At 38.3% G+C, this 17,051-nt stretch overlaps 1 protein-coding gene across 2 annotated transcripts in view; it reads left to right on the forward strand.

The window, feature by feature from the left end:
* Positions 1-17,051, forward strand: part of CUBN (cubilin) — a 142,063-nt gene that overhangs the window by 111,743 nt on the left and 13,269 nt on the right. For both annotated transcript variants that reach the window (XM_027658655.1, XM_027658656.1), the window contains exons 55-59: positions 1,267-1,423; positions 2,853-3,002; positions 9,669-9,869; positions 12,102-12,231; positions 13,103-13,320. In XM_027658655.1, the coding sequence (XP_027514456.1) occupies positions 1,267-1,423; positions 2,853-3,002; positions 9,669-9,869; positions 12,102-12,231; positions 13,103-13,320 (856 nt within the window). The remainder of the gene's footprint in view (positions 1-1,266; positions 1,424-2,852; positions 3,003-9,668; positions 9,870-12,101; positions 12,232-13,102; positions 13,321-17,051) is intronic.

Consider the following 17,051-nt stretch of genomic DNA (forward strand, 5'->3'; position numbering starts at 1 on the left):
ACAGATGTAAGTTTCTTCCATTTAATCCAAATTGAGCAGCCACAAAAGAGTAATCCAAAATCGATAGTGACTTTGCAAAACCTTGGCCAGGCTATAGACTATTAAAATTAATCCTTTGAGCATCCATTGCCTCAAACACCTGGTCACATGAATGAGGTGATTCATATGCCTACACTTACAGACTAACCCTTGGCTAACCCTTTCCTTTCTAGGATGGTTGCTTAGAGCTTCATGTGGTTGTTCTGGTTCCTCTCAATTTCTTTAAAACACATTATTTTAAATATAAAATACAATTTGGTTTTAATATATTTTTGGTATAAACTACCAATGAAGAAACTATGCAAACATATCAACAAAAATAACTTTATTACTAATGTAAATAATTTGTATTTAAGCAGATTTTTTAAATCCTTGTCCATAAACATCTTGATTCAGGAAATTTTTTAAATGGTTAGAAACATCAAACATTTATACCTATGTTTCATTTTATATTTGTCTTGAAATTTGGTGCTTAAACTGTGAGCTTAAACTGTGCATATTTAAGTAAATATCTGAAGAGGCTTTCACTTACCTACCTAAACCTGCATGTGCTTCTTGAATTCAGGGCTTGATTGAACTTAAATTGGCTGTTGGTACAGTTGAAGTAATACTTAAAAAAAAGTAGTGTTTTCTTCATTATATTTTTTGTGAATTTTATTATTTTCGTAACTCTCTATGTGACTTGATACTTGTAAATGCAAAATAACAAAAATGGGAATCTCTTTTTATTACCAAGACTAGATATTAGGAATCCAGATCTCCCAGCTTGATGCCTCTATATTATTCTAACATTACAGTTTTTTGTTTTATTTACTCATGAGTAACATAAGGATTGCATGTAATAATTCCTTGTATACATAGTTATGCATATTTATAGGGTGTATGGAGATAAGTAAACAGAGACAAAATGAAAGTAGGTAATGATTGTACATAACATATTTTTCTCTTGTCCCCTGGACCTGATCTATGTTTGCTCTGCTGTCATCAGGGATTCAAGCAAATGACCTCCAGATGCCCTTCAGAGGTCCCTGGCAACCAAAGTTAATCACCGTGATTCACTCCCCTGAGTGCAGGGATTAGCTCCAATTTAGATCTCTTCGATTCAGTGTGAGATGAATCTTAACCTAAGTCTATGGAAAGAAAAATTGCATATGTAATTTCTGGTGGGTTTCCATAACCTACTTGGGCTTTGGAAGCGCTAAACAATTTCCAATCTGGCCTTGTCAGGTGTGGAGAGGAAAGGATGAAGAAGAAACAGCTTTATTAGCCACAGGATGTGGAAGGTCAGCTCCTGATCCTGTTGTTGCTCCAAACAATGTGATAACTACAGTATTTCAGTCTCAGGATACTCCTGCACCAGGTTTCTCTGCATCTTTCATAAGCAGTAAGTAATATTAAAGCCAGATGGCTGCTCTATTAGTCTTTTTGGGATTAGTTTGATCTCTGTGTAGCAATTCAGATCCCCCTCCAACAAGGTATTGAAGCCTCTGCCCAGATTTGGAAACCAAGAGTTTCCATACTGAATGCAATGGAGCTCCAGTGTTGCTCTTGCCAAAAGTCCTCCATGAAGCTCTAACTTTATAGTTATTCTTAGCCACCTTTGTCTTTTCACTGTGCCCAGAAGAAAAGAATGGGCTTTAAACGTAAAAAAATTATTTCTCTGTAGTTAAACTACATGGAAGCAAAAGCTGTAATCCTAAAAAGGATCTGCTCTTCCTTCAGAATTTTTATGTCTCTTCTTCTTTTCAAGGCACATGCTGAAACTGTGGCAATTTCTCCTGTGTACAGTGTAGTCCATGCCCTTCCTCACTACCTGCTCTGGCCTTTGTTTTGTTGTATTTATGTTTCATGTAGATCAAGTGGCATTTCTTGGGTTGACCTGTCTGTTTCTTTAAGCATGGCATATGCTTTGTGACAGTCAAACCCACCAAAAGTGGAGGAGGTAGTTCTCAGCTGCCATAGGTTGTTTGGGAGTTTTTTTGTAGGATGCTGCCAAAGGAAACCACTTTTCCTTCACAGGATTCAGATTAAAACAGTGAGAAATCAAGTGCTTAGATGAAGACAATATTGAAGTATTCAGAATTCTGAACTGAAACTGCTTTTGTTTTTATAATGTTTGCACTAATGTTGTCAGTAACAACTAACAACCTCTTAGTGGAGACAGTCACAGGCTTCATATGCCTGTTCCTAATCTTCTGCCAGCATTTCACTGTGCACTGCATTCTCTTAAAGCTTTGACTGAAAATAAAGAAAAAAAGGCCACGCGAGTCATTAGGAACAGAAGGAGCTCCATGAAAATGAACAGTTCTGTGTGCCTGAAAAATTCTGGGTGGCAAACCTTTCCTGTCTCTACATATAGCAAAGCAACCCAGAGATGGCCCTACAGCAGACTGCATCCTCCTGGATGTCAGTCACATTTTCAAATGAGACTGAACTGCTGCTGTGTCCCAGTAAGCCTCCTTCCAATTCAGGTACATTTGTATGTACTAAGGGATTTTGAAATGTGCAGGCTCCATGCCCATAAGAACAGCATTGTCCTTCTGGTCAGTGGGCTGAGTACCTATGGTCTGATCTTACCTAAGAGTGTGACACTGTAGTGTGAAACGGGGCCTTGACCCATGTTTGTCAAAAACACTGCTCTGTATATGTGTAAGACCTGCTTTTACCATTGTGATATATATTACTCTCCCTGGGTTTTTACCAGCCTCCTAAGGAGAGATGAGGTCTTTGTGTACATTATTTCTTTTCTTACTGTAAAACCAGGATGATGTTACCACCTGGATTATAACTGCGCCTTATTTATTTGTTTGCAGGATGCGGAGTAAATTTCACCAGCCCTGAAGGCCGTATTGTCTCTCCTAATTACCCCAGTCAGTATGATAACAACCTGAACTGCAACTATATCATAGATCAGGGACCACAGTCTCTGGTGATCCTAGAATTTGAGACTTTTCACTTGGAAGGTAACTTGTTCTTCATAATTTCAGTATGTATTATGAAGTGTATCTTCTTATTTGAAAACACAGAAGTCTTTTATTGTGGAAAATCATAGATGGTTTAATTTGCTAGTCCGTTCTGAAAATATTTTACAGACAAACACTTATAGTTTCCAGGGTTCAGGTCTGAGTCACTGAAGGCTTCTAGAAGAGTGAAGATAGATCTCACCTGTTGAATACTTATCAGCAATGAAGGTGGGAATTTGCCAGGTTCTTGGAGTATAAGAGTGACTATGGCTAATCCAGCTCTCTGTTCTTGCCTTTTTTTACCATTCAGTCTTACAATCTTTTTGGTCTTAGGTCAGCTGTTTTGCTTTTCAATGCTTCTGTTCCTTAACTAGTAAAATAGATATAAATATACTTGGGTGTTAAACAAGAATGTAAGAACATAGAACTGTGAAACTAGCTGAAAGACTACAGCAATGGAAAATGTATAAAAGTTGCTACCAATGGACAAAAGTCCCTTCCTCAATTATCCAACTTGGCAGCATTTAGCCAAGCAATAACAAGTTTAATGTCCTAATCCCATTGGTTACAGTGGTAAAAAATTCTCAGTTTTGATAGGATCAAAATTTTATGAGTGGAGATGCCATGATAACAGAGGAATCAGTATGTCCAAACTACTTGGGTGACATCATATATTTTGAGGCCATCTGGTTCTCTTGAAATTACCTAGACAAAGAGATTTTTGACTAATTTGTTACTAAGATGGGTTGTGTGATTTGAATTTTTCTTCAGACCAAGCAATAAAGTCAGAAAATAGTCTTCTTTTATTTTGGTTTTTAAGTTTCCAAACTATTTTGAATTCAAAAATATTCTGGTCCAAATGTAATTTAGGTCTGAGACAAAGGTTGGATTTGACTATGATTTCATCTGAAGTATTTTTTTCATCCCCTAATACAAACCACTGCTTTAAGAGTTAATTTTTTAATGAAATGTAAATCATAGAAATTAGGAAATTTCTTCACATAGAATACATCATTATCTCTCAGACACACTAAGCATTAGGCTGCATCAGATTGTGCCAACTTTGACAACTCTATGAGTACATTACCGATGTGTATTCTGTCTGTTCATTCGGGTAACTTGTAAATTGATTCAAGCTTTTATTATCAAGAAGATTAAAGCAAAGAGGTAAGTGATACAGATACATTAATAAACATAGACCTAAACAAATAATAAAAATATTGCACTACTTGCAGGGCAATTTGTTCCTTAGGCTACACCAACTAAAAGTCCTGAGTCATGTGAAAGAACTGTGGATATGAGCTTAAGGACATCTGCTTAGCAAAGTATGACACTCTCCAGCAGTTGATTACTAATGTTTTTCACAAAGTCTTAAAATACAACCCTGTAGTAAAGAAAAACTGCCTGTGTTTAAATTGCAAAGAAGATTAAAACCACCTCCTTGCAAGCTATCACTGTAGAAGTGAAAACTTTTTCAGCAGTTTCACTGAATATATTTAGCACATGTGCCTAAGGGTTTCCAGTGTGAATTCTCTTAGTTCTTTTGCAAGGGTAGGACAACATTCAGCAGCATCTGCTAAAAACATTTCTAACTATTCCATGTGCAAGTAAGCAATGCACCTGCTTAGATTGTTGCTGAGTGTGGCCTTTAAAATTTAAACCACGTTAATACAGATGTTCTGGATTAGGTTTTAGAGTTTAGCTACATATCCAATTAACATAATTTACTACCTATTTGACCTCTCAAAATAAATTTATTGGGGTTTTTCCCCATGGTTTTTTAGTAAAGAAATGAAGTGTCTAAAATAAGGCCTGTAAGGTATATATATGTCATTGATTTTAACTGGTTGAGATATCTTTTCCAGAATATTAGAAGGCATAAGGTAATTGCCTATAGTGCAGTGACAAACTGCTACAAAATTAATTGACTTCATGGGTTAGTCACAGATCTCTGCTGTAGAGTAGTTACGTTTTCAGTTATCATAAGATGCCTGTTCTCATTGTAAAGAACTACTCCGAATGAGGCAGTTAACTCACAGCCACGATACAGTGTCAGTATCTGGAACTAAATGAACATGACATACATGTACTAAATATTAAATATGTATTAAGCACTAAATATAGCAAGTAACAGAGCAATAGAGAACTGGAGGAAACTGCATTTGTTTATTTTGTGATCAAAATTTAATCTAAGTTGTCTGCTTCCTGGTAGGTAAAAAAATTTTTATCTCAGAGCCCCTGAAAATAGCCATCTAATTTAGATAATCATCTAGATTTATCTCCTCTTCTAATGAAGTGTAAAAGTACTTTAAACTCAGAACCAAATGTGTTATGCAGATGGAGTGAATTGCCTTCTGGAGGCCTCTCACTCTCTTTACCCATTGACTATTACAGGAAGCCATAGGTAATAGCTTACACAAGATAGCTGAAATTTAGGAAGGAAAACGTAGGCAAGATTAACCCGATGAATGGAGTTTGGCTTAGTCTCTGTGATTTCCTTGCAGCCTTAAGAATGTCTCTTCCTGTGCCAAACTGAATATAGGCACAGAACTCTCTTGATTTTCCAATTTCATGAAATTGTGTAAGTTGCCACTTGCTTCTTGTAGTACCCCCTGCATTGTTGTGCTTGGTTATTTTATGAAGAACCAAACGAATAGGTGTGAGTTTGTTTTCTCAGCCCTACTTCTGTTACAGTGATAAGTGTCATCTCCCATATGTACTCCCTTCTTGGATCAAAGGTCTATACAAATCAAACATTAGAATTAGTAAAAAAACCCCTTATTTATCTACCTTAATAGACTTATTATCTAAGAAATATTTAACCACATACAGTTTTGCGTACATAAGCTTTATTCAGATTAACATCTCTACAAATGCACCTCTAGGACCAGCTATAGGAGTGTATTATTAAAAGGCTGTTATACTCTTCAAGTATGAGTATAATATCCAATAAAGCCTGAGTCCCAAACAGTGGAAAAATAGGGGAAAAGGACGTAGGCTTCCTGCAATATCTGCTTAGAATTCTGTAGTATTTATACATTCTGCATACAAAACTACTGCTTTGTGTTGATACTGAAAAATGTTTGACCTGAAAAATGTTTTAATAACTTGTTTATTTCTCTTTTTCTTTTTAAACATGCATCTGTAATTTTGCAATCTAGGATAGAGTCACAGCTTTATTTTGGAGTCTGCTCTGTCTGCTTTCTCAGTTGTTACTGGGCAATTCAGAAAACAGACAAGTTTTGCAATAGATTATTTTGAAAGAGGATATATATGAGAAAGATTTGTAATTCCTCGCTGTCAAAACAATATCTTGTGCTATTAAGCTGGTTAGCACATTGCACAGGGTATATTTCTGCATAATACTACTTCTACTTTAGTAATTACTAATTGTATTGCCATTTATATCAGCAGCCAGAGTTGTGAAACAAAATCTTACTGTTTTAAGTTTTATAAGCTTTAAACAGAAAGACAGGTTCTACCTCAAAACTAAATGAAACAGAATCTATGACTATAGACAAGGAGATGGAAAGAGGAAAATGATATTATTGATTAGATAGTTAGGGGCCCAAATTTGGTCAAGGTTTTTGTGCAGGCATCATATCAAATAAATTATTTTATGAAGAATAATGAGACTGGACAGAAGTTTCTGCTAAATGGAAAGGAGACTACCCAAAGGCATATTTCAAAATGTAATGTAAGGACAACTGAAGCTCTTATCATGTGAACTTTGGAGGCAGGAGTCAATGTATCCATGCTGAATGGTACCAAGAGATGATAAATAGAGTGCAGATAGATAAAAAAGGCCTTGAAAGAAAATGCATGCAGCAATTCAAAGAAACAGGGATATGTTCAAAATGTCAGGCCAAATAAATGATCTCTCCAGAAGTGTTTGGAAGACATATTGTCAAGGCTAGAGGACTGAACGGTACAGTACCCATGTTGGAAAAATCACTGTTTCTCAGATGAAAGTCATAGCTATGTGGAAGGACAGGCATTTATCTGAAAGATAGTACCTGGAAACTTATGGGGTCATCAGCACAGAGATAGTAGTTGCATCTGTCCTTGCAAATGAGATTATACAGAGCTAACGTGCAGATAAAGAGAGAAAGACCAGAAAGAAGTTATCTCATTGAATCCTCATGGATGAATCAGAAGAGAAGATACAGTAATACCAGAAGGATGAGCAAAAGCTCTTAGGAGACAAGGTTTTATGAAGAAAAACAGTGCTGGCTATGTGAAAAGTGGTTGTCAGCTCAAAGAGGATATGTGTCTTACATCTGGCTAAGAACACATCTCTGGAGACTCATGAAAGCTGTTCCATTGTAGTGTAAGGGACGGAAATTGGTCTAGAAAAGATCTAAGATTACATGATTAGCAGAAATAAGATACAGATAAGAATTACTGATGATGTGCTGAATATGTTTAGAGGCTGAAAGTATGATATGAGGTGAATCTGAGGCTGAGGATTATTTACAGAATAATGCATTTAATATGGTGAGAAATTAAGGAAAGTGTAAACATGAGAATGAGCTACAGGGTAGAGATCAAACAATTATCAGTCTTGCCAGGATCCATGAGTCATAGCTGATACTGGCCCAAACAATGAGGATTCAAAGCTAGAAATTAAGTATTTTGCTTACAATCCTACATCAACCATCTTATTTTTTCCAGTGCAGCAGTTCAAATCAACTTGTGATGAGTATTATGGACATTTGCTTTGCTGAGAAATCTATTTCACTTCATGTCTTTCTCCAGAGTCTTTACAGAAAATGACCTAAGTTGATTTCTTAAATGTTTTCCATTCTGAAATTGCATTCATCTTGATTTCTTTTTTCATTTGCATTTTAAAAGTATTATATTTTTTTAATTGTATCACATTATCAAGTATTCTAATAACAGGATAGGACATGAAGAATATTTTTTATTAATTATTTTACTAACAGTGTAATCAGCTATCTAATGTGGCTGGTTTTCAGCTTAGTTACTCTCATTAGAGTTAGAAAAGCACCATGTCATATTTCCATATTGACATAATTGTAAAGCCTGTTGTCTTCACTGAGACAGAAGGAATTTTTAAAATTAAATCTCCAGAGAGGATCTAAAATACACCTGACTGCTGAGATCACTCTGTTGTTCTCATGAAACAGAATTATCACTCCATTCCTATTTGTCATCCTGTTCAATTTGAGTCATCCTGTTTCCTACAATAAAAAGAAACTTGTTTTGACTGGACAACATGAAGGAATCACTCCACTGAGACAGTAGGCTCAGTATCAGTCCTATTAAATTTAGATAATTCCCTATTAAGCCTTTGCAGTTTAAATAACTGCTCCATTATTGCTAACAGGTCACTAAACATGGTAACTTACTCTCAATAAACATGTGACATCCCAGCTTCCATTAAGCTTGTAAATGATGAAAAAGGCAAAAACCCCATTAAGTTCTTTTTTAAGCATAACAGCTAATGAAACTCATTTTTCAGTAGGTGTGTGCTGTGTTTTTCACTGACATCATTAATCCAGCTTTCTTGCACAACTCATGTGGCTCTGTTCTTGCTCCCACCGTACATCCCTTGGTGCTATGAGCTTGGGTACCACCAGCTTCTCCCCATGCTTACAGCTCCCAGCTGGGCAGGGAGGTGGTGCCATGGCTCTGAGCTCCCAGGGTGTTGGTGGCTGGTGTTCAGCAGGTCTCTGCCTGAACTCACAGCCCTTACACTGAAAGCACAACTTGTCCTTCTTTGAGGACACTCCTCTGGCACTCTAATTCAGCTACTGACCTTCACAAAATTTATATGAACTTACTATTTTTGAGACCTCTTGCCTCAGTTGAATCTGTTTGCAAATAGGTGGCTAGAAAGTCCAGTAGGTAGGGCAGGGAGACAGAGAGAATGGCTCATTCCTCCAGAAAGCTGAGTGCGAATGAGAAATTTGAAACCAATGGGAAAAAAATAATAGAATGCCAAACTCCCCATTTCTGTGTTTCTTTTTTTCACTCAGCTTAATATCTGCACTGATTTCCCCCCTCAGACAGATTGCTTTTGAAAAGATTAAATTTACTTTTTTTTTTTTTTTGTCTTATGAGTCAAGCTGAAGAACCTGGGATTAGGTACTCAAAAGTTTGAGGGAACGTAGGGAGAAAGAAGTGAGCTCTGAAACAGGCTACTGCATGGCCTACTTTTTCATTTTCCAAAAATCTCACTCTTAATGATTTAATAGTCCCTGCACTGAGTGCTCAGTTCTACATTAGGGGAAAGAAATATCAGGTAGTTAGTTGCCTGTAACAAAAGGTGTGTTGCTTTTATCTGCAGAGGAGATCCATGCTTTCGTTGGGTCCTCTCATCTTCTCACAGAGAGCATTCATTCAGCTATGAACTCCCACAAAATCAAGGGGCCTAGAGCCTTTTCCAGATCATAGGATGTGTTGAATGAGACAAGTCTGATGTCTTATATACAAGGTCTCTTTGCCTTTTTCTACCCCAGTTTTACTGCACGTTAAAAACTGTCATTTGCTTCCTCAGCAAGCAAATGAGATCCTAAGTTCCCTGAAATTGAAAATAATAGAAAATTTAATTCTTATCCTGTGTGAGGTCTATATACTTGCATCTCAGTAGATCACATGTAAAATATGCTGCTAACACTTGTGCATTATATGTCCATGCAGCCCCAGCACTCCTGAGCAGAGCTTGTCTTTATGATGGAGTGAGCATCTTCAGCGGGATGAGCGTGGCCGCCCATCCTCTCATCACGCTCTGTGGTAATGAGCTCCCTGCCCCAGTCAGTGTCTTTGGACCTATGCTGATCAACTTCTACACAGACTCTCACATTGTAGGCTTTGGATTCCAGGCAAGATACAGAACACTTGGTGAGTATACACTGTCCTGTGTTTTCATATGGTAGAAATATTCCAGCTGGATAATGGTTCAGTGTAGGATATGTTCCACCTCATTTTGGGAATACCTCAGACAGATGTAGATAGTTCATTTTCCCTCTCCAGGGGGAACAGCTCTCAGGACGAGGACATGGAACTGTTTGGTGCATGTTAACACACTGACTTATGTGTTACCTCACACACAATTCTCATTTCAAGGCTCTACATAGGACCAAGTCAGGAACTGAAGCACTTTGCTGTAGAGAAGGAATGCAACCATTTTTGGCAGGTTATTTTGTTTGTTTGTTGTTTTACATTGTTTAAGGAGAAATGTGACCAGTTTATTTAACTTATTTAATTTAAAATATTTTGTCACATAGAGGAGAATGGTCTTATTCTCAGTTATACTGAAACTATATTATACCATACAGGAAGCAGAACATGATCTTGAAATAGACACATCTATATGCCTTCATTTGATAACCCTCTTGCAGTGCCAGGTATTAATGTAAATAAAAACTGGGATATAGATATATTTTTAATTTTTGATAATTATTTTTACCAAAGCTTTTTTTGTCAGTCATGTGAGATCTATTTTAAAGAGCAAATGTGAATTCAAAAAAAAAGTTTCCACCTGACTTCAGAATTTACATTTGCAGAAATTTCCCAAAAGATTGATTTTATTTTGAAAACCAATTTTAACATTTTCTAGATTTAACTGGTAGAGACTACTTTTATGTTTGAAAGCATAGTTTTTAACTGCAAAGTGTGAGTTTGTAACTTCGGTATTTCCCTTAATGCATTCCTCATTTTCAAAGCCACAACAAAAAAGCACAAGGCTAAATTCTTTATATGAAATGAATGGCCTGATGCAGATAAGACAGAGGGAATGGCACTGAGAAATGACAATGTGCAGTTAGTCATGGAAAAGACCTTCATAACTCACTCAAGTCAGTTGCTGCTATCTGACTTGTGACTTCTGACATTTGAGAAAGATGACTGCAGCCTTATTAGCTTGTTGTTGTATACAAAGCAGCTTCTGGTAATTAACATTCCTCTTCCCCCTAGTTGTATTGTTTGCTGAAAAAAAAATTAAAAAGGCTCCCTGCTCTCCTAGTGTGGAATAATGCTCATTCTTTATCCTCCCAGGTCCTGTCCTTTATCTGCCAGTGCTGTAGGCTGCCAGCCTGAGGAGCCAGGGGCTCTGTATCCAACAGCACCCTGTATGGGACTGCCTTTGTTAAGGTAGTGGCCTGGGCAACAGTATCTTCTTTAAAACATGAAAAACTGTGTGTGGCTTTGAGCTAATTTATCAACAGGATGCAGGGAAGCTTTTTTTTTTTTTTTGCTAAGGTTAAGATTATAAAATAAAGGCTGAAGCTAACAATGGAGATTAGAGTTGGTTTTATAATAGTTTTTGTTCCCTGAAGCACTGAAGCTGGGAACAAACATTAGCCACATCCTGGCCTCATTTGCATCCATGGTGTGAAACCCTGAGAAGCCAAGCAGTGCCTTGAATTTACAGCTGCAAAGTTTAACTGAAGCAAGTATTCCATACTCTACCTCAGCCACCCCTCACTGCTGGCAAATCTCAGCACAAGGAGAGGTGGGAAACAGGATTAGTGATACCTGGGGACTTTTCTCTGCCTCTCTGTGCAGAACACATGCTACAATAATGCCCCAGCCCTTCCAGATGTTGGCAGATGATAAGGCTCTGCATACAGTTATTCCAGAAAAGTCAGAGACAGGGCCGTGTGTCCAATTGTGGCTGCTTAGAGGCTTCCACGGCACCAGGGCCTGGATGAAGGGATGTCTTTGCCCACATATCAACCAGGTTTCTCTTTGCAAGCTAGAATGGGTGAAGAGCTACTCTAGACACACCTCACTCATGCTTCTGCATGGGGCACTCACCCCATCCCACTGCTCCCTGGTCCTACTGCAGGACACTGGAAATCAGGCTCAGTCTTTTACTGCACAGACACAGAGCCATTGCCATTTGGTATGGACTAATAACAACCTGTTAATTCAATGCTGAGTAGTCTTCCACTGCAGAGCACAACCCGATAGACATCTACACATTCTACAGTTCTAGGCATGACACCGAAGACTGCTCCTAATTTATCAAGGGCTTTTTTTTCCTTACAGGTAAACATCTTCAAGGAGTATGAGAATTAGGATGAAGCTAGTATTCAGACACTAATCACTTTTTTTTTGTTTCCCCTACAGCTTGTGGTGGCATTTTCAGTGGCTCTGTCGGTGTTATCTCCAGTCCAGCCCATTCAGTTCTTGATTATCACAACAACATGAACTGCTCATACTACATCACAGTTGGAAATAGCAAAGTAGTGGTCCTCAAGTATGTAACCAAAGTTCAGCTTGTCATTATGTGACAGGGAAGTCTCTGAATCCCATTAAAGACAGCAATTATTGACAATTTTTTCTCTGTCTTTCCTTTTCCAATGGCAAAGCTTAACTAAAATGAGAAATGGCTACTGAAGTCACTTTGATCAACCTCAGGCTCCATTACATCTTTCTTTTCAACTTGTTATGTGCAAAATATCACCACAGTTTTAAGTTCCCACTTTGGTTACCAAGAGAACTAAGAAATAGTAAAAATGCAGCTCATGCTTTTTAGTTAAATTCTGTCAGTCTTTGAGGATTTCTGAGACTCCTGTGAGTTTATACCAGAAAAATAGTAATTTTTTTTAAGACTGGTACTCACTTTAAAGCCAAAGTAATAATACCTACCCCAAAAGAGTATACTTCTGAGTGTGTGCTGTCTTGCCTAAGAGAGGGATATGGTTGCCACAGAATCTTGCCACTGAGAAATTAAAAAAAAGATACATTCTTCAATCATATATATGCTGACTGTGAATTAAGAGAACATTTCCCAAGTTAGCAGAAGACCCAGCTGGTCTGCACTCTGCACCTGCATTTTATCTTGTACAAAGGAGACCTGCTGCTTCACAGAAAGCTGGGGTGTGCTGACAGCTTGCCTTGCAAGAGACCCGGTGGGCGAGGGTCACAATTTCTTTGAGACTAGTTGGCTGAAATGTTTTGCCATGCAGCTAATAGTTCTGCTTGTTTGTTTCTGAAGAGATATGTTTTGTCTGTGTATGGCTTTGGCTATTGCTAGTACTTGGATTTTTCCTCAAGCATTAAAAACACATGTAACACAGGAATAGAAATGAAAATGTGATACCTAAAGCTCCAGTTGTGTTTTGCAGATTCAACAGCTTCCAGCTTGAAATATCTCCCTCCTGCTACAAAGATTATGTGGCAGTATATGATGGCTCAGATACCCATGCTCCTCTCCTCGGGAAATTCTGTGGCTCAGAACTGCCTCCCAATGTTAAGAGCTCCAGTAATAACTTGTTCCTGGTGTTTAGCACTGACTTCTATGGAGCAGACAGGGGATGGAAAGCATCTTTCAGGGAGACCTTAGGTAAGCATATTATCAGACTCATAACCCCAAGAATTTGCTGGTAAGTAATTCCTTTTAATGAGGAGCAGTTGTGATCTGCCTCACTATGGGTGCTAGAAATGGAAGAATGTTTCTGATTTTGTGAAAATTGAGTGAACTAAGCTAAATACTAGGCTTATGGGATCCCTGCATTCCAGTCTGGTTTTGAACAGATTGCTTTTATGCTTTGCTATTCTTTTCCTGCCTCTCTGAAGGCACAGGCATTTCTTGAGTGACTGAAGGCTTAGCAGCACCCAAAGGTCTCTCATTTGGAGGAAATAATGCAATATCCGAGAATTCTCATTCTTCTGTAGTCAGAGGTTGGTGGTGCGCTAAAGATGCCTCCTTTCAATCTATCCTCAGTTTCCATTTCCTTTCAGTTCACCTCACACCTTTTTAAGAACAAAAGCGTTGAGGTGAGTTAAGATTGTGGTTCCCCCCAAAGCACCACTGTTCTGATTTCTACTGATTTGCAGGATCATTCCTGGCCATAACATAGATGGGATCATAGTAAGAAGGCACTGGATATTAAATGTTTTGACGGCACAAGAGGAAGGGGCAAAGTTTGATTATTACCTTAAAAAAACAGCTTAAACTCAGTAGTCTTTTTAAGATCAAGGTGTAAAATGAGCTTTTTATCTTCTTATAACATCTGAATTGTTTCAGGGAAGGTAAGCAACAAATAATTATTACATGTAAATTGATTTCATGTCATCTCTACTAGTTTCCTGTGTAATTAACTCCATGGGTTTTGTGATCTAGAAAGAAGTAATTGTCCAGCTAGCAAAGCTGGCACTCAGACAGATCAGAATGAAAGGCCTTTGTGGCAGAACAAACATAGTCTTCTGCTGAGTCATTGAATCCCCTCCCTGCCCCTAGCCAGTGACTTTCTCATTTGATACAGTCTGAGAAAGTATTTACAGATAAGGAAAATAACTGGTTCTACTTGGCCTTGCCAAGAAAAATATTCCCACAGAACCTCATGGTTATTACTATTATTAACTCTTCCTTTGCCTCACACTAAATAATTGCTACAGGTATCTTTAAGACCCCTCTTGTGAACTGTATTCCAGGTAACATAGTGTTGCTTCACATGTTGCTATCTTTAAACCCTGAGGTATCAGTTGTTATAGATCCCCTGCAGCCTGGGTTCATGTTTCCAGAGTGAGATCATCAGGAACTCCCCAAGCTTTTGCTCTTCCTGTTGGCATTTAGTCAACTTTTTTAGCCACTAACTTTAGATTTGTTTGTGCAACTTGCCAATAGGCTGTTTAAGCACACAACAGAACACAAGCCAAGCTCTTCACATCAGTACCATGCCTGATAATTTCCTAGAGTGAGGAGAAGCCTTTTATGAATAAACTTTGACATCTATTAGGCTATGATTTGGAGGGACATTTCTGGAGGCTCCCAAGGAAAGAAAGATCATGATGTTGCAGGATTACTCAGGAGCAATGGAGTTGCAAGTTATAAAAGATGACCAAGCGGAGATGTGGGTTGTGTGACAAAGAGCCCGTGGTGGTGAGATGCTTAATGGTAGGTCTTCTTTCTTCACTGTGGGAAGTAAGCCACAGGGACTAAACCACACAGCCATTAGCAAGGATCCTGGCAGTCCCATGCTAGTACAAAATGGCCAAAAAGTAGAAAAGTATATTATAAGAGGAAAAAATGAGTCACATCCTATAAATGTTTCCAGTTTGGCTTGCCTAAAAAGTGGAGCCAGGAAAATCTGTGACACATCTTCGTACTATGAAGTCTGAGATTGTGCTTCAAATGAAAGAGAATAAAACCATGAAGATCTAAAAGCCTGTTATTCTACATGGTGCTTTAGAGAAGCTCCCTTATGTCTTTCAAAAGATAAAACCCATGTGGTTTTGTAAGAGTACAAATGCAATCAGATGACAATTAATAATGATAAATCTCTTGAATGAGGAAGATGGTATCTGTAGAGAAACAAGAAGCCTCATTCTCTGTTGGATGACAATGAGCACATTTTTCTCTAGTTACCCTAGGGAAGCACAACTGGCTAACATAATTATTGGTCTCTGTTTCATGTTGTGAGTGACCCTGATTATGAATTGGAAAGAAGGGAGCAGAAACAGTACATTGTTTCTGTTTGTAGTAAACTAAACTATTTCCTTTCCTCACAAGCTCTTCAAATTTCTTTCCTGATCGGACTTCTCTTAAGGGTACTGCCAAAATGCAGCGGCTTCCAGGCACTCAAAATGTTAAACCCTGACATTTCTGTAGAGAAATGTGCTCTGTTTTTATTAAAACAATTTGTTTGCATCACTGATCCTGCATCCACTAGAATATTCAAGGTCCCCCCACTAGTCAGAAAAAGGAGACTAACAGAAAGTATGAAATAGTGTTAATTTGACAGTACAGCAACATCTCACCTTTCCTGTGAAATGTCTTTTCTTTCCCCATACTACCCTGTACACTGTGCAATATAATGTTAAGTGCACATTTCACAAGCAGCACTCTTTGTCATAACCCACTCTGTGACATGGTGCATTTGAGGCAGGGGGATATGTGGTCCTTGTGGTGTGGTTCAGAGGGTTTATCATTTCACTATTTCTGCTACTAAGTTTGGACACTTATCAGCCCCATTTTTGGAATCACTTGGAAATGCTCTCAGGCTGAGCTGGTGAGCTGAGTTGACTGGAAGATCCTAGCCTGCTCCAAGTGTTAGATTTATGGAAAGACAGACTTCTCTTAGTTACCACTGACCTTTTTTTTCTGCCTCTGTTTTCAGTCTGTAAAATGAGAATTATGCCTCCTTTCCACAGTGAACATGTGCTCCTCTAGGCAATCAATAAAAGGATGAGAAGAGAAAAATCAATATCAGCTTAAGGCATTTGGTTACATGAGATGTCTCTGAGAAGGAAGGAAAGCTAAGATCTCTCCCCAAAGAATGAGGTCTGCGTGTAACAAGCTTGTGACTTGGCCAAAGATCTACTGATTATCTCTTGAGCTCTAAGGAGAGATCTGAGCTTTTCAGCTGACCCTGGCTGGCAGGGACAGAGCCTGCACATACCTCTGCCATCCCTGCTGTAATAGCACAGATAAGACTTTGGTGATAAATGGAGTTTCTGCCTATTCCCATTCAGTAGTGGGGTGACTCTCTCACCTCAATTTGTGATCACTCTGAGGCTTGTGACACAAAGGCTAAGAAAACATATGGGTTTTTTTCTTGTTTTTTAAGAGTCAGCAATGCCTGTCAGGAGATGTAGCTGTGACCTTATTAACAGCAAATAATTTCTCCTTGAAAGCTCTCTGCTCGTGTACATAGCTCCATTGTCTCAGTAATGAAAAAATACATCGCATTCTAAACAATAGGAGAAGGATCGAGGGGTTTTCTGAAATACAACTCAGCTCATTGAGGCTGTCTAAGGAAGCCACATGAATCTGCAAGAAGCAAAAAGTGTTGCACGTGATTAGATAAGTAGGCTGAGTCAGAAAGCTCTTCCTGAGGTTAATTCACACAATACAGGTAAAACTGCAACAGAGTTGGGACAGCGGGAAAGGTGGGATGGAGGAGAGGAGGAAGCTTTCCTGCTTTTTCTCCACTGCCCTAAATTCTGCTTGACTTCAAGCTGTAGCCAGCTCTTTCCTCTCCCTTTTTTTAATACTATCTTTTGTGAGCATGCAGGAGAAATTCAAGTTTATGCTTTTGTGACAGACAAGTATCATGCACTGGATTAATACCA

The sequence above is a fragment of the Corapipo altera genome, unplaced genomic scaffold (genome assembly GCF_003945725.1).
Source record: "Corapipo altera isolate COAL_440 unplaced genomic scaffold, ASM394572v1 63, whole genome shotgun sequence".
In the NCBI taxonomy this organism is placed as follows: Eukaryota; Metazoa; Chordata; class Aves; order Passeriformes; family Pipridae; genus Corapipo; species Corapipo altera.